The 20,878-nt window shown below is 45.3% G+C and overlaps 2 protein-coding genes and 1 long non-coding RNA gene across 3 annotated transcripts in view; 2 read left to right on the top strand and 1 right to left on the bottom strand.

Moving 5' to 3' along the window:
- The window catches only part of LOC308577352, a 210,648-nt gene that overhangs the window by 39,855 nt on the left and 149,915 nt on the right, over positions 1–20,878 (top strand). The window lies entirely within an intron of this gene.
- Positions 4,229–8,591, top strand: LOC308577150 (lysozyme C-like). The gene is made up of 4 exons (XM_081177166.1): positions 4,229–4,397; positions 6,035–6,196; positions 6,874–6,955; positions 8,402–8,591. Exons 1-4 carry the CDS (start codon positions 4,259–4,261, stop codon positions 8,466–8,468), a joined length of 450 nt encoding a protein of 149 aa, XP_081033292.1. The 5' UTR covers positions 4,229–4,258; the 3' UTR covers positions 8,469–8,591.
- Positions 12,827–13,944, bottom strand: LOC308576565 (uncharacterized protein). Its single transcript, XM_081175971.1, has 2 exons — positions 13,885–13,944; positions 12,827–13,408 (listed from the first exon to the last, which is right to left on the bottom strand). Exons 1-2 carry the CDS (start codon positions 13,894–13,896, stop codon positions 12,956–12,958), a joined length of 465 nt encoding a protein of 154 aa, XP_081032097.1. The 5' UTR covers positions 13,897–13,944; the 3' UTR covers positions 12,827–12,955.

The following is a 20,878-nucleotide window of genomic DNA, read 5'->3' as shown; positions in this document are numbered from 1 at the left end:
TGCTTTTTCCATACAAAGGGTGGCAATCACATACCATCAGCGCTTGAAGTGTTTAAAGCTAAACCCCCAGCACAGTTATTATGTGGGGCTCAGATTTGGACAGGCGCTCACCTTGGATCTACAGAAGCTGTTCAATCTAAGATCCTAAGGCAGTTTTTTCTGCTCCATCCTGTGTTCCAAGTGCTTCATTGTGCCTACAGGCTAATTTCCCCTCTGTTGAATTACAGATTTGGTGTAGGGCATTTAATTATTGGCTTCGCCTAAATTTAAACCCCACTGGTCTATTACCTTTAGTATCGCATGAGAGCACTTGGACTAAAATTGTCAACTAAAAGCTTTACTTTTCTGGTTTATTACTACAACAGTTATTAACACTGGGCTTCTGTAAAGCAAATAATTTAATTAGACAGTGCCTATATGATACTGAGTGACAGAACACTTTGGTCACAATAAGGAAATTTTGTCCATGGTATGATTATTTTCCACCTAGTCATTTTGACACTTTGGCACCCTATTTGCAAAATGTAACAATTCCAAAATACAGATGCGCTTTCACTTTTGCACTTTTGCACTTTCATCTTCGGCTGTACTTGAGGGTCAGTTTCAAAAAATCCTGCTGGAAAAACAGTCATGTCCATGTGGAGATGGCAGTATTGAGTCAGTGGCTCATGTGCGTCTGGCTTGCACTCTTTCTAATGATTTGAGGACCCCTCTATTATTGTCCATGCCAGGTCGCCCAGCCACTGCCACAGTGTCCTTTCTCTTGGCAGATCAAGATGAGCAGGTGACAGCAAAAACTGCAAGGTTTTTAGCAGGGGCAATTAGAATAAGAGCTATTATTTGATTATAGCTGTAAGCCTCTAGAACGTATTTTGTACAGTTACCTTTTTACCTCTATCTTCAGTACATTGTATTTTATTTTATCGCTGTGGCTAGTGGCTGAGGCAAATAAAGATTCTTCTGATTCCGGACTCCTTCTCTTTCTAGCTTTCATTTTACACACCCTCTCCCATCCCAAAAATCATTCGGCCAGTTCTTTTTCTCTGTAGAGAAAAAGCAAAAGTGCAGGCAGTCTTCCACCTAATGGTCCATGTCTATGCAGGGCTTCCCTTGTACTTGGTCTGGAAAATCCATTTACTACAGAAAGCTGCTGCTTAACTTCTTTCAGGCCTGAGATCCTGCCTGCATGTTACACCTCTAAGTAAAGATTTGCACTGGCTGCCAATCTGCTACCAAGTTCAAGGTTTTAACATTTGTATGAAAATCCCTTATTGAAGCCAGTTTCTTTGCACCATAGCCTACATTTTCAGTCTGCAGAAGTTGCACTTTCACACTTGCCATATAACGTTCTGCATCCATGAGGATGCTTCCCTCAAAGAATTCTGGGCACTGCAGTTTACCCCTCAGGGAGTTACAATTCCTGTCAAACTACCATGCCCAGCATTCTTTGAAGGAAAAGATGTGCTCTGAAGATGCTTTAAAGGCAGGGTCATGCCACATAATATAGGACTGCTTTCTGTTTATGGAGAACTAATGTGCAAATATGAAGCCACTTGGCACCCTCCCCAGCGGTGAACGAACAGTCTGTGGTGCTGTAGCCAGATGACTCCTTTGCAAACAGCCAGGTGCCAGATTTTCCACTGGACACAGAATAAGCAGCAAGAATCAAACCACCTCACTGTTTGCTCTGGGTTCAGAAGGTGGGAAGATAAAAGTCAGGAGGCAATCCTAGGAAAGTCCTTTTGACTAGGTCATGAAAGTTGTCAAGAATAACTCTGCCAGCTCATAGAGAGGTAACCAATCGCTATAGGAATAGGAGGAGGCGGGCATGTGATTGTCAGATGAGAAGCCCCACCCATTTGTCAACATTGGCTCACAAGGCTGATTCTGGTCAGGATCTGACCCACAGAGTCAAAAGGTTTCCTTTTTTTATATAGAAATTTTTATTGGTTTTTCACCTTTTATAAAGACAAATACACACAAAAAAGACAAAAGACAAAAACATGTATAATTTCAGAAAATCCTACTTTCCTAACCTTATTCCCTGACTTCCCCCCACCCCCCTTCATGCATCCCCATTCCCAGAATTGTGTCAGCAAATTGGTATTTCTCTTCTTAATCATCTTAAAATTACCTCTTTTATAAAGAAAAGTAAATTTTTTCTAAGTTGGACTCAAGTTCTCTTCCATTGATTTCCCAATTTGTCTTAAATAAAAGTCATATTAACTAAACCCAAAGGTCTTGAGTGTTTTTACAATTCTATTCTTCCCTCCCTCCCATCCCCGGTTTTCGTCCCTTCCCAGTACATATCCAAAATATCAGTTCTTAGCCTGGGTTCCTCACGTCCGAGGCTTTCAAGTCTCTTTCAGTCCCTCTCCGCCGGTCTTGTTGGTAATCCTTTATGTCGGTCGTCAAATCTCGAAAAAGTTCTGTCACCATCCAACCATATTCTCTTCCCACAAGAACATTTGGAAACAGCTGCTGGAAAATTTCCACAAAGTCTGCATCTTCAGAGTCAAAGTCAAAGTGGAGGCCCCCATCATATTTCTTTATTTTAAGTTCCTGTGTTCCATAAACTCCTGGGGCCTCCTCCTTCATCTTTTGCATCTTTCGCAGATTTGTGTTAGATGTAATCCAAAAGTCTCCTTGTTTATATTCCACAGATGTCAGCTTCTGGTTGGTACTTTCCAACTTTACTTTCTCTTTTTCTTGTTTAGTCTCTTCCACTTCTTTAGATATCATTTCCGATTCAGCTGTGGATTCTTTCTCATCCAGGTCCTCAATACATTCAGCAGAGCTGCTTGTTCCAGAAGTCAAGGTCATAAGTTGTTTATTCATAGCCAGACTCTGCTCTTGTAAGACTCCCACCAGATGAAACATTCTTTCGATTTCCACTAGTAACTTTCCATCCACAGCCATTGTAATTTCACAGAATTCCCCCTAGAGGGAATCTGGTTACTTAGTAATCTTTCTCCAACAATCCTCCAACTTATTGTTATTACTTTGTTTCCAACAATTTTAACTCAATTGCAACTCATTTTAATCCAGAGGGATCTTAAATAACGATTTTTCCACTTAAACTGTCCGTTTGACAGCTTTGACAGCTGTCAAACTCCGCACCTCTTTCACAAGCTCAAAAGCAGGACGCTCCCGGGCCCGGGAGGGGGGGGGTTGTTTACAACTGAAAGAAGGCTTCCAACACTCCACTCTCCAGCTCAAAATTTCTTTTTGCCAAATCTTGGAAGTTAATGTCTTTTTCAACTCACCCCACAAAGGGTAGGCACTCCAGCTTAGTTCTTATATCGTTGCTTTAGATCGTCTGCAAGAAGGGGGGGTGCAGACGTCCTTTTAGCACACCCCCCGGTCGTCTCAAATTCACGGGATAATATTCATAAAGTCCAATTCCGTTTTACTCACGGGTTATTCTTTTCAGTCCGAATTTCAAGGAAGGGAATCAGTGCTCTCCAGTCATGGCTCGCGGCTTCGCTCAACCGAGGTAGCGATCGACTCTCAGCACCACGCCACCCTCCGTATCCTCTCCGCAGCCTTTAAAAAGGCTCTTCGTGAATCGGGGGGCGCTTAAGGTGCCCACCGAGTCTTCAGTCCGCAGGCTTCAGCGCCTGCTGTTTTTGAGGGTCCCCGCGTCGCCGGCGCGGCAAGACCCGTCCTCAGTTGAGCCGATTCCCTCCGCAGCTCGGAGGGAATCCGCCATTTCCAGATCGCGCCAACCCGGAAGTCCGAGTCAAAAGGTTTCCATGTTGCTAGGTGCAACAATTTCATTGAATATAGCCCGTTGAAATTGATGAACATGACAAAATGAGGTCCATTAATTTCAGTGGGTCTATTCTAAGACTTGGTTGAATACCACCCATAGAAAGTTCCCATAAACTGCCTTATTTGTGCATTAAAATTAAAATTCTAATACAGGAATAAAATTGATTATATTGTCAATTTATCAAATATAGTATGGCAATACTTTTTTTTTAAAAAAATGAATTAATTACAATCTAGGAATACAACTTGGAAGCTGGAGCTACAGCTCTCAGCCCTCTGCCACAGGGAGGGGGACCCAGGGAGTCGCGCCTGCTGCTTCTTGTTAACGCACACATGCTGATTAGCTAAGCAAGGTCAGGGCCAACGTCCTCAAAGGTCTCTGGAAGTCCTACCGACTTGGCTGCTTTCCAGAGGAGTGCCAAAGAGCCTCTATAAAAGTAGCGTGACACCCGCGCCTTGCTCCTTGCCCTCCTGAAGTGTGACGATGAAGGCTCTTTGGCTGCTGCCCTTGCTCACCAGTCTCCTCACCACAGGAGAAGGCCTGGTCTATGGGCGCTGTGCGCTGGCTCAGAGGCTCCAGCAGCTGGGCTTAGATGGTTATGCTGGCTACAGCCTGGCCAACTGTGAGTCTACTGGGGGACACCTGGGTCTTGACTAGGCAGGCATGATGAAAAGACAGAATTTATCTGAGAGTGGGGTGTGCGGGTGTGTGGGTGTGTGGGTGTGTGTGTGCACGAGCGCACACACACACACACTCCATTTGGGGTGAGTATTTGATCTTCTGGGTCTCCCTGACCATGTGTCTGGCTGTCATTATGAGGGGAAGGTGGCCTCTCTCCACATTTCTATAGCTACTCTGCAACATGCTCTGCTGCATCCTGCTAGAGCAGGAGTCCTCAAACTTTTTAAACAGGGGGCCAGTTCACTGTCCCTCAGACACTGTTGGGGGCCGGACTAAAGAGGTGCCAGAAACATGCTCTTTTTCATGTTGTTGTTGTGTTTTTTTAAAAAACCCTTGTTTCAAAATAGTAGCCAGAACAGACACACAACAGGCGCTTCAGTAATAATATAAATTACCTATACCTCACCTTTATACTTCATTTCTTCTTTTGATGTTGTTGTTCCTCATGCATGTGACTTTCTCTGCATTGAAGTTTATTTTCAAACTTGGGGAAGTTTGGGTGGAGAGCTTTCTTTTAAAGATTAACCCACTATTTACATGGAGATTCCCTTGTACAATAAACTGTTGTGATTCAGACGTCTCTTCTTGCTAATTCTGTTGCATATGTTGCCTGTGTTTTTGGTGCTTCCCTAACTTTTAAGGTTGCCCAGGTTGCCGCATGGGACTTGTGTGCGCAACCGGTCGGTGAGGCGCTGCTCTGGCGAGCATGGAGCCGCCTGAGGGGAAGGGAGGAGGGCAAGGGCTGGCATGGAAGGGGGTCCTTTGCCGCCGTCCCCCCCTCCGGCGGCCTAAAGGGGCCGTGCGCCGTTATCAAGCAGCTGGTGTTGGCAGTAGCAAGAGGTGAAGAGGATGGTTTGTGCATCCATCTGGGGAGAAGTGGAAGGATGCCGTGTAGAGGTGGATGGGATGAAGCCAGGGGCATTTCTTGGAGATGGAATTGTTCAGAGGTGGTTTGTTTTCTGTGTCCTCCCCCCGCCCCAGATGCTGCGTCAGGTGTGGGGCAGGTAGCTGACACAACAAGCTGCATTTTATTAAATCCCGCCCCCCTTTTTAGGCAACTATGGAAAGGTGCAGGGGTTCTGTCTTCTTTTGCACCCGGCTATTGTTAAAGGAGAATTAGTGGATACTCTCTGAAGACCATCCCCCCAAAAGATATCTCCCTCAAGGCAGCTGCAGCTGTGGAAAAACCAAAACACCCTGAGTGGCTTCACACACAGACCTGCTCCAAACCAAGCATGATCCCAGGGGCAGAGGTGGGGATGCAGCTCAGCAGAATCCCAGATCCAGTCATGCATTGCCCATCTGGGAGCATGAGGTCAGCTATTGCCGTTCCTGCTTGTGAGGAGGAGGCCAGGCTCCTCAACTGTCCTGGAACAGGCGGAGAAGGGTGGGGCAGCAGTGCCCTGTGACTCCTTGCTGGGCAGCTCCCCTGCCCCCCTCCGCGTCCGGATCACTGACTCTCTGGACAGCTCCTGATAAGGCAGGGTTTTGAAACACCTGCAGGGAGGAGGTGAAGAATGGGGCATGCTTCCCAGACTGTGTGCACTTAGCTCTGCTCTGATTATGTATCTGTCTCAGGGGTCTGCATGGCCTGCCACGAGAGCAGCTATAATACTGCTGCCACACACTACAATGACTACGATGGCAGCACTGACTTTGGTATCTTCCAGATCAACAGTCGTTACTGGTGCCAGGATGGCAGTCAGCCGAGTTCCAACATGTGCAGAATTCAATGCTCTGGTGAGAATTGGCTTCCCCTGGAGAGAGTTTTGCCTCATTCAGAGATGGAGAACCTTTGGCCCACCAAATGTTGGCTGGGGCTGATGGAAGCTAGACTCTAACGACATCTGGAGGGCCACATGTTCCCCACCCTGATCTAAATTGTGATGTAAGCCACATCAAACACTTTTGGGATACAGAAAGGACCAGTTGTCCTTCCTCACCTTCTGCTCTTTGCAGGTGTGGAGTCCACAACCCCAAAGGTAGAAAGTAGGATAGCCGTGGGTCAGCAGTCTAGCCTGACCGTATTTGTACATGGATGTATCTGCTGGCTGGGGCTTCCTCCCTGAAATGCCCCCCCCCCAACCAGGGGATTTCAAGTTACACATATAACTGAACATTGTAGGAGTGAGACCTCAGCAAATGCATTTATTTGACTTGGAATTCATAAGGGTATAGAAATATTGCATCCTTCTTGATGCAACAGGGCATTTCAAACTGCATGCTAATGGGCAGTGGGTCAGTGACAACCATGGATGGGTCAAGCGATATTGTTTGGCCTACTTTACACCCTCCCTTTTTACCTTTTTAATCCTTTTTTTACCTACCTGCACCCACCGTCACCGCAAAACTTATCCAGACCTATAGCATCCCAGCAGGGACCTTTCATGTCTGAATTCCATCTTCTTTCCTTGCAGAACTGCTGACAGACAACGTCGCTCCAGATGTGGCTTGTGCTAAGATTGTGGTCGACAACTCAGAGGATGGAATGGGTGCCTGGTAAGAAGTCTGTTGGGAGAAAACACTTAGTGGCGTTTCCTTGCAAGAGGTGGAGGCATCTGCCCAGACACCCAGTCACTGCAGATGCACAAGGTCACGCTGGAAATGGGAAATGGCCTGTAACATCGTTGTTCCCAAAGTGTGAGCTGGGGAATACTGCGAGGCCATTAGATGAGGACCATGGTGTGCAGTGACTGGACTACGGGGTCTAGGCTAGTCCACTAAATGTTCCCCTGGTGCCCGGGAAGCTTCTGCCTGGTGTGATGCTCACATGTGCAGCGTCAGGACATCACAGTTTCACATGCATGACATTGCCCCCCCATCTCCCTCACAAGCTGTTGCCTCTGGCCCTAACTGTTCCCCTAGGAAAACTTTCAGCGCTCGCCACTGGACAGTGGTGGCCTTTGGGCTCTCAATTTTCAGCAGTGTCTTGTGCTACACTAACATTTGGGAGGGGGATACCTTTGGCACTCCATTCTACATCATTGTTTTGGTGCCCTGTGTGGTTGAACTGGTCACACTACCAGCCTTAGCATTAGAGAACTGCTACTCTGCCACAATAGGGATGTGGTTGGCGCTGTGGGTTAAACCACAGAGCCTAGGACTTGAAGATCAGAAGGTTGGCAGTTTGAATCCCCGCAACGGGGTGAGCTCCCGTTGCTCGGTCCCTGCTCCTGCCAACCTAGCAGTTCAAAAGCACATCAAAGTGCAAGTAGATAAATAGGTACTTCTCCGGCGGGAAGGTAAACGGCGTTTCCGTGCGCTGCTCTGGTTCGCCAGAAGCGGCTTAGTCATGCTGGCCACATGACCCGGAAGGTGTACGCTGGCTCCCTCGGCCAGTAAAGCGAGATGAGCGCTGCAACCCCAGAGTCGGCCACGACTGGACCTAATGGTCAGGGGTCCCTTTACCCTTTACCTTACTGTGCCACAAGAAACAAGTGACTGTGTCACCTAAGGGCTTCTCTAAGTCCACATCTGCAAGAGAGGCCTGCCTGCTGTACCTCTGTCTGATTCACTGGTCTTGGTTTCTTATGCAAAGCCTGCCCTGTATTTAGGGGATTTCTGTCTTATACCCATGCGGGGTCTGACCAGATCATTGACATCCCCAGCAGAATCACCCTCCCTCTGCGGAGGCTGCCATTTTTTGTTAAGTCTATTTATATTTATATCTGACTCTTTGTATTAGTGACAATGTTCAGGGCAGCTTGTGTGTGTGTGTGTGTGTGTGTGTGTGTGTGTGTGTGTGTATTTTAAACCATCACAAACATTTTAATGATAATAATTAGAGAGAGGTGAAAGCAGATAAAGCAAAGGCTGAGTTCAGCACATTCCTCCAGCTTCAAGCCAAATTGAGAAAAAAAAGAACAACTAGCTATGTTTTAAGTTGGTAACATGTACACAGCGTGTTGTTGGATGTGTCCTAATCTGTTTTATTTTCATTTCCAGGGTGGCATGGAGATTGTATTGTCAAGGGCGGGACCTGTCTCAATATGTTGCAGGATGCGATGTGTAGAGAAACACTGCCCCCTGGTGTCAGCAGGGATGCTAACAAACCAAGTCCACACTCATTATTAGGGTTATTATCTGGCAAGAAACAGCTCTGCTGAGTTCCAGAAATAAATGCATTAAAACACAATTGAGACCTGTCTTTACACTGGAGGGGGGCGCACCTTGGGAGGAGTTGCTCCAAGGATGCCCTAGGCAGGTGAACTCCTGGGTTATTCATGCAGGTTGCAGAAAGGTGGTAGGAACTACCTAGAAGATTAGACGATGACCTGCTCATTGAGCCATTGTTATTGTTGCTGTTCTTGTTTACATTTCTTGCTTGCCTTCCACCAGCAAGTCCCACAGCAGCTTACAACAATTTAAAACTCAGTCACAGGAATGGGGGGGGGGGCGAGAACACACATCCCAGTGCCAAAGGTCAGGGTAGAGAAGTGTGTCTCTTCAGCACTTGCTGAATATATATAGGATAGGGGACACCTGGCTTACTAGCAGTACATGTGGAAAAGGATTTGGGGTCTTGGTGGACCACAGGTTTAGCATGAGTCAACAGTGTGGTGCAGCAGCAAAAAAAGAGCTAATGCTATTCTAGGCTGCATCAACCGAAGTATCGTACAGTGGGACCTCGGGTTCAGACGCTTCAGGTTACAGACTCCGCTAACCCAGAAATAGTACCTCGGGTTAAGAACTTTGCTTCAGGATGATAACAGAAACCGTGCTCCGGTGGCGCGGCAGCAGCGGGAGGCCCCATTAGCTAAAGTGGTGCTTCAGGTTAAGAACAATTTCAGGTTAAGAACGGACCTCCAGAACGAATTTAGTTCTTAATGTGAGGTACCACTGTATACCCATTTCCTTGCTCCAAGTTTGAAACATTCGAAACTTCTTGTAAGGACAATTTGGTGAGGGGGGTGTAGGGATGGCAGAGAGGGAAGGGTTTAGGCACCCCCCCCCGCCACTGCCTGCCAGGGCTCTGTCTTCAGCCACTCTCCAATCTAAACAAAAAGGGCCATTCAGGCATAGGCTGGCCCCACAGTTCCACCTCCAGTCCCCTTTAGCTCAAACAATGTGTGTGCTTACCAGGGCCAGATTGAGGTTTGATGAGGCCCTAAGCTCCTGAAGGTAATGGGGCTCTTTATATAGCAGGCGGGGCCCATTACTAACATCATAGGAGCCTACAAACTAAAACACTGTTGCTGTATGTAGGTTTTATTTTGTTTGTTTTTTATCTTCTATTTTGGAAATGTACATACAGCCCCCCCTAAAGTCTTTGGGGGGGGGCCCTAAGCTATAGCTTGTTTAGCTTATACGTAAATCTGGCACTGGTGCTTACCATTCTAAAAGCTCTTGTGGACCACAGCCAGCCATGAGGAAGCTAAAAAAGGAAAAGGCGTATCAAGTTTTTCCATGACATTATTCAGAAATTTAGGCGCAGGTGGAACAACCTGGGAGCCCAGCAGCACTCCCATCTTGCAGAGCAGGCAAATGCACAGGCTGCCCTCTCACCCTTTGCACGGGGCATCTGAGAACAGGGACGACGTGGGGATGAAGTATGCACCCTTGGGCCACCTCGACCTGGGAGAGGTGGGGTGTGCATCAAGGGTGCCTTTCTTGGGTGACAGAGCACATGCTGTAGAAGCAGAAGGTCCCAGCTTCAAATCTACACTTAGGACTCAGAGCGCCGCAACCCCAGAGTCGGCCACGACTGGACCTAATGGTCAGGGGTCCCTTTACCCTTTACCTTTTTACACTCATCAATTATATCATTATAACTGCATTATAAACATGTGACACCAGATGGCGTTGTAGAGCTGTGATCTGTCACCAGGGGGATTTTGCATTGAGAGCTTTTATAGCATTTTTTTTCTACAGCGTTTTTTAACAATGTAGATCCAGTCTAAGAAGGGATCACGAGCTGATACTGAGAAAGACCATTGCCCAACACACCTCAGAGAGCCACTGACAGTAATAATAAGCAACACCTGGTTGACACCACATTTGGGTCCCCTCCACAACGCAGGAACAAGCGCCAATGCCCGTCCTTAAGCAAGTTCAGGCCTCCATTCGGAGTGAGCTCCGCGGAAGCCTCACATCTGACCCAGGAAAGAGGGGAGTGAGATATTGAGAGGCAGGGGCAGCCCACAGGATTCTGGAACATGGTTCTGTTTCCCAATATACTTGTACAGCGGTCACACTTCTCCATGCATTTTACTGTTTAAATCTGACTTACTAGATTCTATTCCTTTTTTAGTTTTAATAGAAATGTTGTTTGGATCATGTTTTTATCATTTTAGATTTTGTGTTTGTATCAGCGGTGGGTGAACCATCTTTAGTCATCATTTTTTCTGCACCACCTTGATATCAAACATTTAATTAATGAAGGGCAGCTTAAAATTCTTCACAAAGAAAGAAAGAAAGAAAGAAAGAAAGAAAGAAAGAAAGAAAGAAAGGTGTCTGGTCCCGATCCACTAGAAGAACTGTAAGGAAGGAGAGGGCCTTGAAGTTGTTCAACAGCTGGCAACATCTGGACAGCAGATGAGCAAGCATTTAAGTCAATGTAAAAATCTCCACTGCATTCCCAGAAGCCTGCTTTAAAATTTGAAAGCATAGCTTTCTGAATAAACATACTTGCAGTCATCAGAAACAGATTGTGCCTGAGGAGTGCATGCTAGAGATTATGAAAACCTGGCTAAGAAAGGCATAAACTTACCATAAAAAACCACAGCCCCACTATAGAGGGAATGAGACTTATTCAAGGCTTCAAATTATTAGAGATTCCAGAAGCATCATTATTCAATTAAAAAAATATTATCACCATTAGCAATACAGTGGTACCTCGGATTAAGAACTTAATTCGTTCCGGAGGTCCGTTCTTAACCTGAAACTGTTCTTAACCTGAAGCACCACTTAAGCTAACGGGGCCTCCTGCTGCTGCCGCGCCGCCGGAGCACGATTTCTGTTCTCATCCTGAAGCAAAATTCTTAATCTGAGGTAATATTTCTGGGTTAACGGAGTCTGTAACCTGAAGCGTCTGTAACCCGAGGTACCACTGTATATCACCAGCTACATCAGTATTTGACTCCTGTAAAATTAGCAAAGATATATCATAATTGTGGCAATATATGTTGGAAATGTAAAGAAAAGGAAGGAACCTTTTATCATATGCGGTAGACCTGTCCCAAGGTGAAAGACTTCTGGGAAAAGATTTATAATGAATTGAAAAACATGTTGAAATATACATTTATAAAGAAACCAGAGGCCTTTCTTCTTGGAATAACAGGTTTGGAACTGCCCAAGAAAGATGTTAAATTATTTTTGTATGCCACAACTGCTGCTCGTATTTTGTTAGCTAAAAAGTGGAAAACCCAAGAATTACCAAGAATAGGAGAATGGCAGATGAAGATGATGGATTTTTCGGAGCTAGCCGACCTAACCAGAAGAGTCCGTGACCAGAAGGAGGAGGAGTATCAGGAAGATTGGAATAAATTTAATGATTATTTAGTTAAAGTTGTTAAGTTAAACTAACTGAAAATAGCTTGCAGATACTTAATGGGCTTAGGATTTTATTTATGTTAAGTGATGAATTAATATGTTTAATTCCATAAGGTGAAGATCTAAGGATGTTAATGTTTAAGTTAAATTTCATAAAAATTGGGATTTGGAAAACTTAAAAGGACATGCAATGAAATTCAACCAAGGGGAAGCGAGGAAGTCACTTAACAAAGTTAATAACTGTAATTTTCAATAAGGCTATGATTTATGTTTGTCTTGTGTGTTTGTTTGTTTGTTTGTTTGTTTATAATATTGTGAAAACTAATAAAAAAAAATTGGGGGGGAAAGAAGCGGCTTAGTCATGCTGGCCACATGACCCGGAAGCTGTACGCCAGCTCCCTCTGCCAATAAAGCGAGATGAGCGCCGCAACCCCAGAGTCGGCCACCACTGGACCTAATGGTCAGGGGTCCCTTTACCTTTACCTTTAGGAGTAAATGACAGTTCCCAGGATTATTTGGGGGAAGCCACGTGCTTGAAATTTATGGTTTGTGTGCAGCCAAAATGTTACTTTAAATATTCTCCATACAGCTTTCCCATTGAAACTGGGGTGTTTTCCAGCAGCAGCAGTGACCCTTTCCCCCACAAGTGTCCCTACTCTAAACCTATCCACACACAAAGAGGCAGAAGGCATTTTTCAGAGACAAAAAAAAATAATTCACCATTTTATTTAAGTTGCGTTAATTATGCTAAAAAGGCAAGGAGCTCTCTTCCTCTTTGTCGTAAAAAAGGTAGCCATCATTTTCAGGCACCTAGGAGGTAGAAAGGATCTGCCAGAAGACAGCCAGGAAGCAGCCCTTGCCTGCCTTGATAAGCAGGAATAGTCTTCAAAGTGACAATGGACCAGGATGGTCCAGAATCTGAGCAGCCATAGCTATGTTTCTTCAGGGGTGAGCCACCTGCCATCCAGTCCACGTGGCCCCCTTGGAAGGACACCACTCCCCATAACATCACAGGAGGGGGCATTCCTCAAGAGGTCTGCGCTCACTCAGCTTCCGCTTTGTGATCTCCAGACGGACCCCGTGGTAGACAAGACCCTTCCAGAGCCCACCTTTGTTCAGCATCACCACATCCCCATTTGATTTCACCTTTTGGATGACAGCTGTGAATGACACAGTAGCCGTAGAATTTCTGTGGACAACAAGCTTGGCCAAGACTTCAGTGTGGGGGGGCACCAGCACCTCCTGGGTGAGCCTCTGAGAAATATTCCTCTGCACAAGGACGGTCCGGTCATTGTTCTCCGTGTACTCCAAACGAGGCATTGCATCTTCAACAGTGAAGTGGCAGGAAGTTTCCACACCAAGCCCCCACAGACTGTTCCAGAAAACGGTGTCTGCAACGGTCGACTCCCAAGTCATGTCGAAAGTGTGCCTCACTGCTGCTTCCCCCCGGTTGGCGTAGACCTGCTTATCCAAGACAGAGTGGTGGTATATCATGTGAGAGAGATCGCTTGTGATCACCCTCAGTATTTTGAATTTTGGGGGGAGGAGGTCTCCGATCAGGGGGCGGAAATAACAGGAATCATCAGCGACCAACTTGGCTGCTTCAACCGAAGTGAACCCTCTATATGTCCTGGTCAAGAACAGCCCATTGTAGGCCTGGAAAGCTACCCTATTGCCCTTGTAAAAGACCTCAAACTGCAAAGATGGATCTTCTGAGTACTGAACAGGCTGGATGGGGAAGTTTACTGGGTTTTCTCCTATAGCCACTGCAGCGAGATACTTCCCTGCCCAGTTTCTCAGCATAACCTTTCCCATAGGCAGACAAGTGACCCAGAATTTGCTAGATGCCAACTTTTCAATTAGACCCTGTATGGCCCATGTGTATTGGCCATCCAATGAGTCCCAGATCAGGTTGTTATCCATCTGGAAAGCCACACCTTCTTCTGCATCGATGTAGGCTTCAAGTTGGCCCAGGCCTTTGGAGACTTTCCGCAAGCAAAGCTGAAACAATAATAGATGCAAACTCATTTCAGGGGTGTAGTGCAAGCTTGTGGATTGGTTATTCCCAGTAGACTCCCAATCCAGCGTCTGCCATCTCTGGTCCTGATCTTTAAATCAGACTTTGGACACAAACATCTGGTGCCCTCCAGATGTTGCAGGACTACAACTCCCATCCTCCCTGTCATGCTGGTTGGGTCTTTTTAGAGTTATAACTTGAAAACATCTGCAATACAGCAGGTTGGACAAGGTCCATCAAACATTCAGTAACAGGTTGTCTTACCGCCATGGAGTTCATTGAGCTCCATGGCCGAAGGAGGATGCACATCTGGGTGCTCCCACTCAGGATGGGAGCCCTGTCCCTCCAGTTGTTGTGGGGCTCCAAGCATCCATCAGCTTCAGCCAATATGCACCACAATGAGTCCACTGCTCTAGTGCCAGTGGGGCAGCTCCCTCCTGTGTCAGCCACGCCTGCTGGGCTGGATGAACCAGTGGGACAAGACACTGCCTCAGCAAAACCATTAAAAGCTATTAGGTTAACCTTCTCAGAAGTTTTGAAACTTACCCTGAGACCTGTGACCCTAGTTCAAGCATGCATGTAGGACACAAGTTGGTGAGTCCCAAAAATGGAGCACTCTGCACATGCTCCACACCCATCAAGTGGGGACACTCCATGATCCCAAACATGCTTACTTGAAATTAAACCTCAGTGAAGTGCAATCAGACCTGCTTAGGTCTGCAGTCTTTAATAGCGCATTTTCAATCTGCAATTTGCAATAGCCCATTTTCAATTAAGCAATTTGATCTGCTAAGGGGCAAAAAAAAAATTGCCAACACCCTGAAATTGTATAGATAATCACTGCAGATAGGAAGAGGAGCAGTGGCATAACTACAACATGGGTGTCGCCAAAGACATGCTGATTCAGGTCACAATTCTTTTCTTTGGTACTCTGGGCTCCACCAGGCTGGCCTTTTGTACCGTGCTTTCTAGATGACAGGTCTGTGCTTTAAAGTTCTGTGTCCAAGCGCTACACACACACACACACACACACACACACACACACACACACACCTGGCACTTTCCCCAGGAAGACCTGCTCTTTAATGTTGAATCATAACACATGACAATTCAGGTTTTTCAAAGATTGCCATTTCCTTAGAATCAGCAGTAAAAAGCGGGTTTTCGTGGGGAACGTGCCAGGGTAAAAAACCAGAAAGCACTTGGAAGCCCAGACCTGTGCCTAGAAATGTGGCACAAAAGCAAGTCTGGATGAGCCTGAAGACAGAGAAAACATCGGCTCTCAGAAGCTTTCAACATCCAGGGCCAAACCACATCCTAGACACTGTCTCTCTTGCACCAGAAACCATTCTCCAAACGACCATCAGTAGAAAGGCAAGTGTTTGGTCTCACAGTTCCACCAGTTTAGCCAGGACCGGATTTAGGTTTGATGAGGCCCTAAGCTCCTGAAGGTAATGGGGCCGTTTAGATGTCCAGCTGTCCTTTGTCAACAACAAATTGTCGCTGTTTTTTTGTGTTGAATATGCTATATGGTAATTTATGGACCTAACAGGTATCTAAAGCTATTTGCACATAACAAAATATATTTTATCAAAGTAATTGTTGAACTGAAATACAGTTTAGAAGAAGTATATTAATAGTGGAAATTTTGTGGGGGCCCTCAAGAGAGTGGGGGCCTAAGCTATGCCTTGTTTAGCATATGCATAAATCCGGCACTGAATTCAGCCCTCAGTTCACCTTAAAATCAAAGTGTTTTTTTTATGTTGTTACCAATTTAGAAGCTTTAATGGTCCCTCTCAGGGAGTCCCTGCTAAGCTAGACAAGAAAGGTGTGTCAGGTTCATCCACAACACTGTTGAGAACCAACAGCAAGGCAAGCTCCACAGAGCTGCAAGTCTGAGCTTCTGCCATGACTTGCAAGAGCAGGACCATGCTAGCATCCCACTCTGAAAGAGATTGCACCCAAAGATTTGATGCCAGAAAATGGTGGTGGTGGTAAAACCAGGCAGAGAACTTTACAAAGCAGAAGATACCCAAAATAGTACTATAAAACTCCTACATGGCTTCAAAGGATTAGAGATTGCAAAAGCATAATTGGGGGGGGGGAGATACTTACCATGAACAAGCTAGCACAAGGCCCACCTACAAATCCTTCCTGGCAGAAGACACTGGGTGGAGAGGTGGGGAAACCAAGCTTCCTTATCAAGGGCCTTTTATACCCCTCAAGACCAATTTCAGTGAGATGCAAAGGGACACAGCTGATTGCAATTGAAACCACACTCTCTACCTCTGATGGGATGAGAATGAGAGGGAGGTCCCAAATGGATGCATCATATTATATTTTAAGGTTTGACAAAATGTACTTTTGTGTCTTTGTGCAAGGACACAAATGCTGGCAAATCTGACCTAGCTTAGGCATCCTGGCATTAGTTGGGACTTGGACCTTGCAACAAAATGTTGCAGGTTAACAGTAACTGGGCACAATAGGGACCAATGTTAGGTTCTGCACTTAGGCAGGAAGAACCAGATGCACAAATATAGGCTAGGGGACACCTGGCTTACTAGCAGTACATGTGAAAAGGATCGAGGGGTCTTGGCAGACCACATGCTTAACACGAGTCAGCTGTGTGATACAGCAACAAAAAAAGGTAATGCTATTCTTAGCTGCATCAACGTAAGTCTAGTGTTCAGATCAAGGGAAGTAATACCTTCTGCCTTGGTCAGATCACATATGGAGCCAAGTGTCCAGTTCTGGGCACCACAGTTTAAGGAGGACAGGCTGGAACATGTGCAGAGGAGGGCGACCAAGATGTTCAAGGATCTAAAAACTAAGCCTTAGGAGGAGTGCTTGAAGGAGCTGGGTACGTTTAGCCCGGAACAGAGGAGACTGAAGACGACAGCCATATTCCAATATCTCAAGGGCTGTCACATGGAGCATGCTTCTTTTCTCCTGTTCTGGAGGGTGGGACTTGAGCCAATGGCTTCAAGTTATAAGGCGGTTCAGACTAAACATTAGGAAGAACAGTAGGAGTCGTTTGACAGTGGATTCCCATGAGAGGTGGTGGACTCTCCTTCCTTGGAGGTTCTTAAGCAGAGGTGGGATGGCCAGCTGTCATGGAGGCTTTAGCTGAGATTCCTGCATTGCAGGCAGTTGGACTCGATGACCCTTGGGGTCCCTGGGCTTGCGGCTGAGGGCAGGGGTTCCTGCTCTAACTTGAGCCTCCAATTACAATGTTGGGTCCAGGTCCAGAAGTACCCTCAAGCTTTGACCCCGCTCCTTGCAAGGGAGTGCACCTCCTAAACTTGAAGTACTTGGAACATATAATGCCTCTGTCCTGCCAGGATTCAGTTTCAATTTATTTATTATTCAAAGTCTTGTCAAAAGGGAAACTGCTCTACATGAAATCATTAGAGCATGAGGCTTCTGCATGTAACTGATTGCTTTCTTGGGCCTGGGAGAAGAATGGAAGGAACAATTTAACATTATCTTAAAAAACAAAACAAGACAGTCTAAGGAATATATAACATATAACTATATAATATAATTAGGTTTAAGTTGTGACATCCACAGGCAACATAAATGGCTTTAGCACTGAGATCTAAAGTATTGTTGCAGCTGCCCCCATCTCCAAGTGGTACTGGGTTCCAGGGGGTTGTGTTTCCTTTAAGAATGAGTAATTTTGTATGAAAACTGTTCTAATGCAAGTTTACTAAGAAGTAAGTCCTACTATATGCCATAGGATTCACTTACAAGTAGGACTGAGGGAGGAAGTTGATTCAGTACACATTTAAAGGTAAACTTACCTAATTTGCAAACCAAAACACAGCTGTGCTTTGAAATTCACACTTCTCCACTTAATTTGGTCATAAATAATGTGTACAAAAATGCACATACTAGGGGAAAGTGTGCATAAAAATGCATATATTATTGAATATAATATACCAAAATGCATTGCATTAGGGGAAATTGCTTTGCAAAAATGCATATATTAGGAGAAAATTGCATTAAAATTGCTGAAGACATTTTTTAAAAAATGCAAGATCTGAAAAAAGAGACAATGCACATACTTTTGTTACCCAAGAAAATCTTTAATATATATATATTTAATGCAAACTGCTGTGGAAATATGGAGAACTTAAAATTGGGAAAATGAAAACATGAGAGAAACCAAAATTGACAGCTTCATTCATCCTTACTGCATAGTGGACTGCAGCCTGCTGAAACCTTTTGGCAAAGATGTTGCTCTTTTTTGGGCACCAGAATTTCTCCTGCCTTAAGCAGCCATTCTCTCCACAACTGAGTCACCTTCCATTGCTGGCTCCTCCTCCTTCAGCTTCTAGTCAGTGTCACCGGGAAAGGCTGATAAGGAAAAAATATTGGGGTGCGGGATTACTCCGTTGCCCATCTTGTTGGGGTGCCACTCCCCGCGAGTCCCTCTGGTCAGCAAAAGAAGGAGTCTCCAGTTAGATTAAAGAAGCAAAACAGCAGTCAGTAAACCTGATCTTTATTTGTTGCAAGAAGGTTCAAATACACAAAGAGTAGGAACCCCGAGTGTGGGGTTGCGTGGACTTTTAAGACTCCCTCCCCCTTTCCCATAATACATTTCCAATAGCAGCATCAATGCATCACAGATATGACACAGGAGAGGATTGGTTGGCATAAAGAAACATGAAACTGTCACCCACCCCTGTCAGTAACCCCAGTTTCCCACACCTTTTAACTACCCTCTTCCTCAAAGAACAATAGAAGTCTTTATCAAGCCCCCTAGCTGCAAGGCTTCCCTGCGCTTCTCCTTTGAAAGTATCAGGATTCGACCCACCATCCCGATGGGTTTCTGCCAGGGTTTCTGCTGCCTTTGATCGCCTCCTGAGGCAGGGGAGAACTGGATTCCCCCCCCCCCCCTCTTCTGGAGGAGTCATTAGCCCTTGGAGCCAAGGAAATCCGTCAAACCACTGAATTTTGGCGATTATTTGAAGTTTTTACAGTTTTCTATATTGGATCTGAAGAAGTGTGCATGCAAATTTAGCTGGTCTCTAAGGTGCTGCTGGAAGGAATTTTTTAATTTTGTTTCTATATTGGATAATCCCAGGAAACAGAGGGTACACGGTATCCACTTCAATTTTATAGACTGCTTTTCTGAGCCTCTTCAGGCTCATTGTTCTGACCTTAGTTCAAGGCTGTGGGGGGGGGGGACTTGGAATTTTGAGGGAGTTGTTTAACTGCCCTCCCCCATCCCTGGTTTTAACAGTTCCCTCCTTTGGAGAGAAATTTGCTTAGGTTCTGCAGGAACCACAAATATTTTCTCTGCATTGAACTACAGTTCAGACATAGATACTACATTGGAACCTTGGTACTCAAACGCCTTGCTTCCCAAATGCCGAAAACCCGAAAGTAAGTTCTGGTTTTCGAATGCTTTTCAGAAGTCAAACATCCAATGTGGCTGTCGGCTATTGTTTCCGGGCCGCCTGCACCAATCAGAAGCTGTGCCTTATTTTTTGACTATTTCAGGTCAAACAGACTTCTGGAATGCATTAAGTTTGACCTTTTTGTTTTTGAGGATTTTTTGCGTATTTTGTTTTGTGACTGTGTGGAACCCAGTTCAGCTATTGATTGATTAATTGATTGATTGATTGATTGATTGTGTGACTGTGGAAATGGATAAAGGCCCCCCCATCCAAAGAATGACTATCATCATTGTAGGTAAGATATTTTTTTTAATTTTTATCATCTGCAATACTGTCTTATTTATTTTATAGTACAGTACATTTATTATTGCTTTCATTTTATGGATCAATGGTCTTGTTAGTAAAATTCATCTTAAATTGCTGTTTTAGGGGTTGTTTTTAAATGTCTGGAATGGATTAATCCATTTTGCATTACTTTCTATGGGAAAGCACGCCTTGGTTTTGGAAGGCTTTGGTTTTGGAACTTACTTCCAGAATGGATTAAGTTTGAGAACCAAGATACCACTATAGATATTTCCCACCCCCCTTTGGTCCCATAAGTTATATAGATATTCAATAAATAATAACCTGGTATCCACCTTCCCAGATGTGTGGTTTCATGTAAACCTGAAAGGGACTCACATGTCACGCCTGTTAAGGCTATTTGCAAGCGAAGCCATACCCGTAGGTTGACACGGGATATAATGTACAGTAAAAATAACATATATCACATTGTCTCATTAGATTACTTATGTCATTCTAGCACTCTGGGAGAGACATTCTTTCAGTAATGGTCTACCCTTTATGCTTGGCAGGAAGATCCAATAATAACTGGGAGTTGCAGTTTGGTGTGCTTCTGTTTTCTCAGGTGTCAAAGTTAGCTCTCTCCTGGTATCACACCTTCAACACATCAGCAACCTTCCTCATGAATCCCTGGTGTTAGGGCTTTCATTGACCATGTCACCTCCCACCCAGCAAGGTTATAAATGCAAATATTGGAAGGGGAAGGCAGGTGGGAGGGAGAGATTTGCAATAGAAAGACTGTGGGTGGTGGAAGGGGAGGGGACACTCTCCCATAGGTACTTCTCTGCTCCAAATGACTTCCGCCCCCAAGTCTGCCTCTGACTGGGTGCCGAGGAAAACTAAAATGAAATAGGCATCCCTTTTATGAGCTGCTTGCATCTTTTCCACAGGTTTCTGGCAGCTCTTTGTCAGAAACGTAACGCGGGGCTTAGATGGACATTTGCTCTGGTCCAGCAGGACTCTTCTTTTGCGCTTGACCCGCCAATGCTGTCGTTTCAGCACCGGAACTGAACTAGCTTGCAACTCATTGTGATTTTTTTCTTCCTGGTCTATGTATCGTGCCTGGTAGTGCCATTGTACAGAGGTTGATGATAGGCTATCTTTTTACATTCTTTGTTAGTCCGTAACATGGTCAGTGGGTGAGCTGAAGCTCTGCTACCAGGCAGC

This window comes from Podarcis bocagei, assembly GCF_964188305.1.
Source record: "Podarcis bocagei genome assembly, chromosome: 17".
NCBI lineage: Eukaryota > Metazoa > Chordata > Lepidosauria > Squamata > Lacertidae > Podarcis > Podarcis bocagei.
Note: the sequence above shows the minus strand (reverse complement) of the source record. Positions and strands in the feature narration are given on the sequence as shown.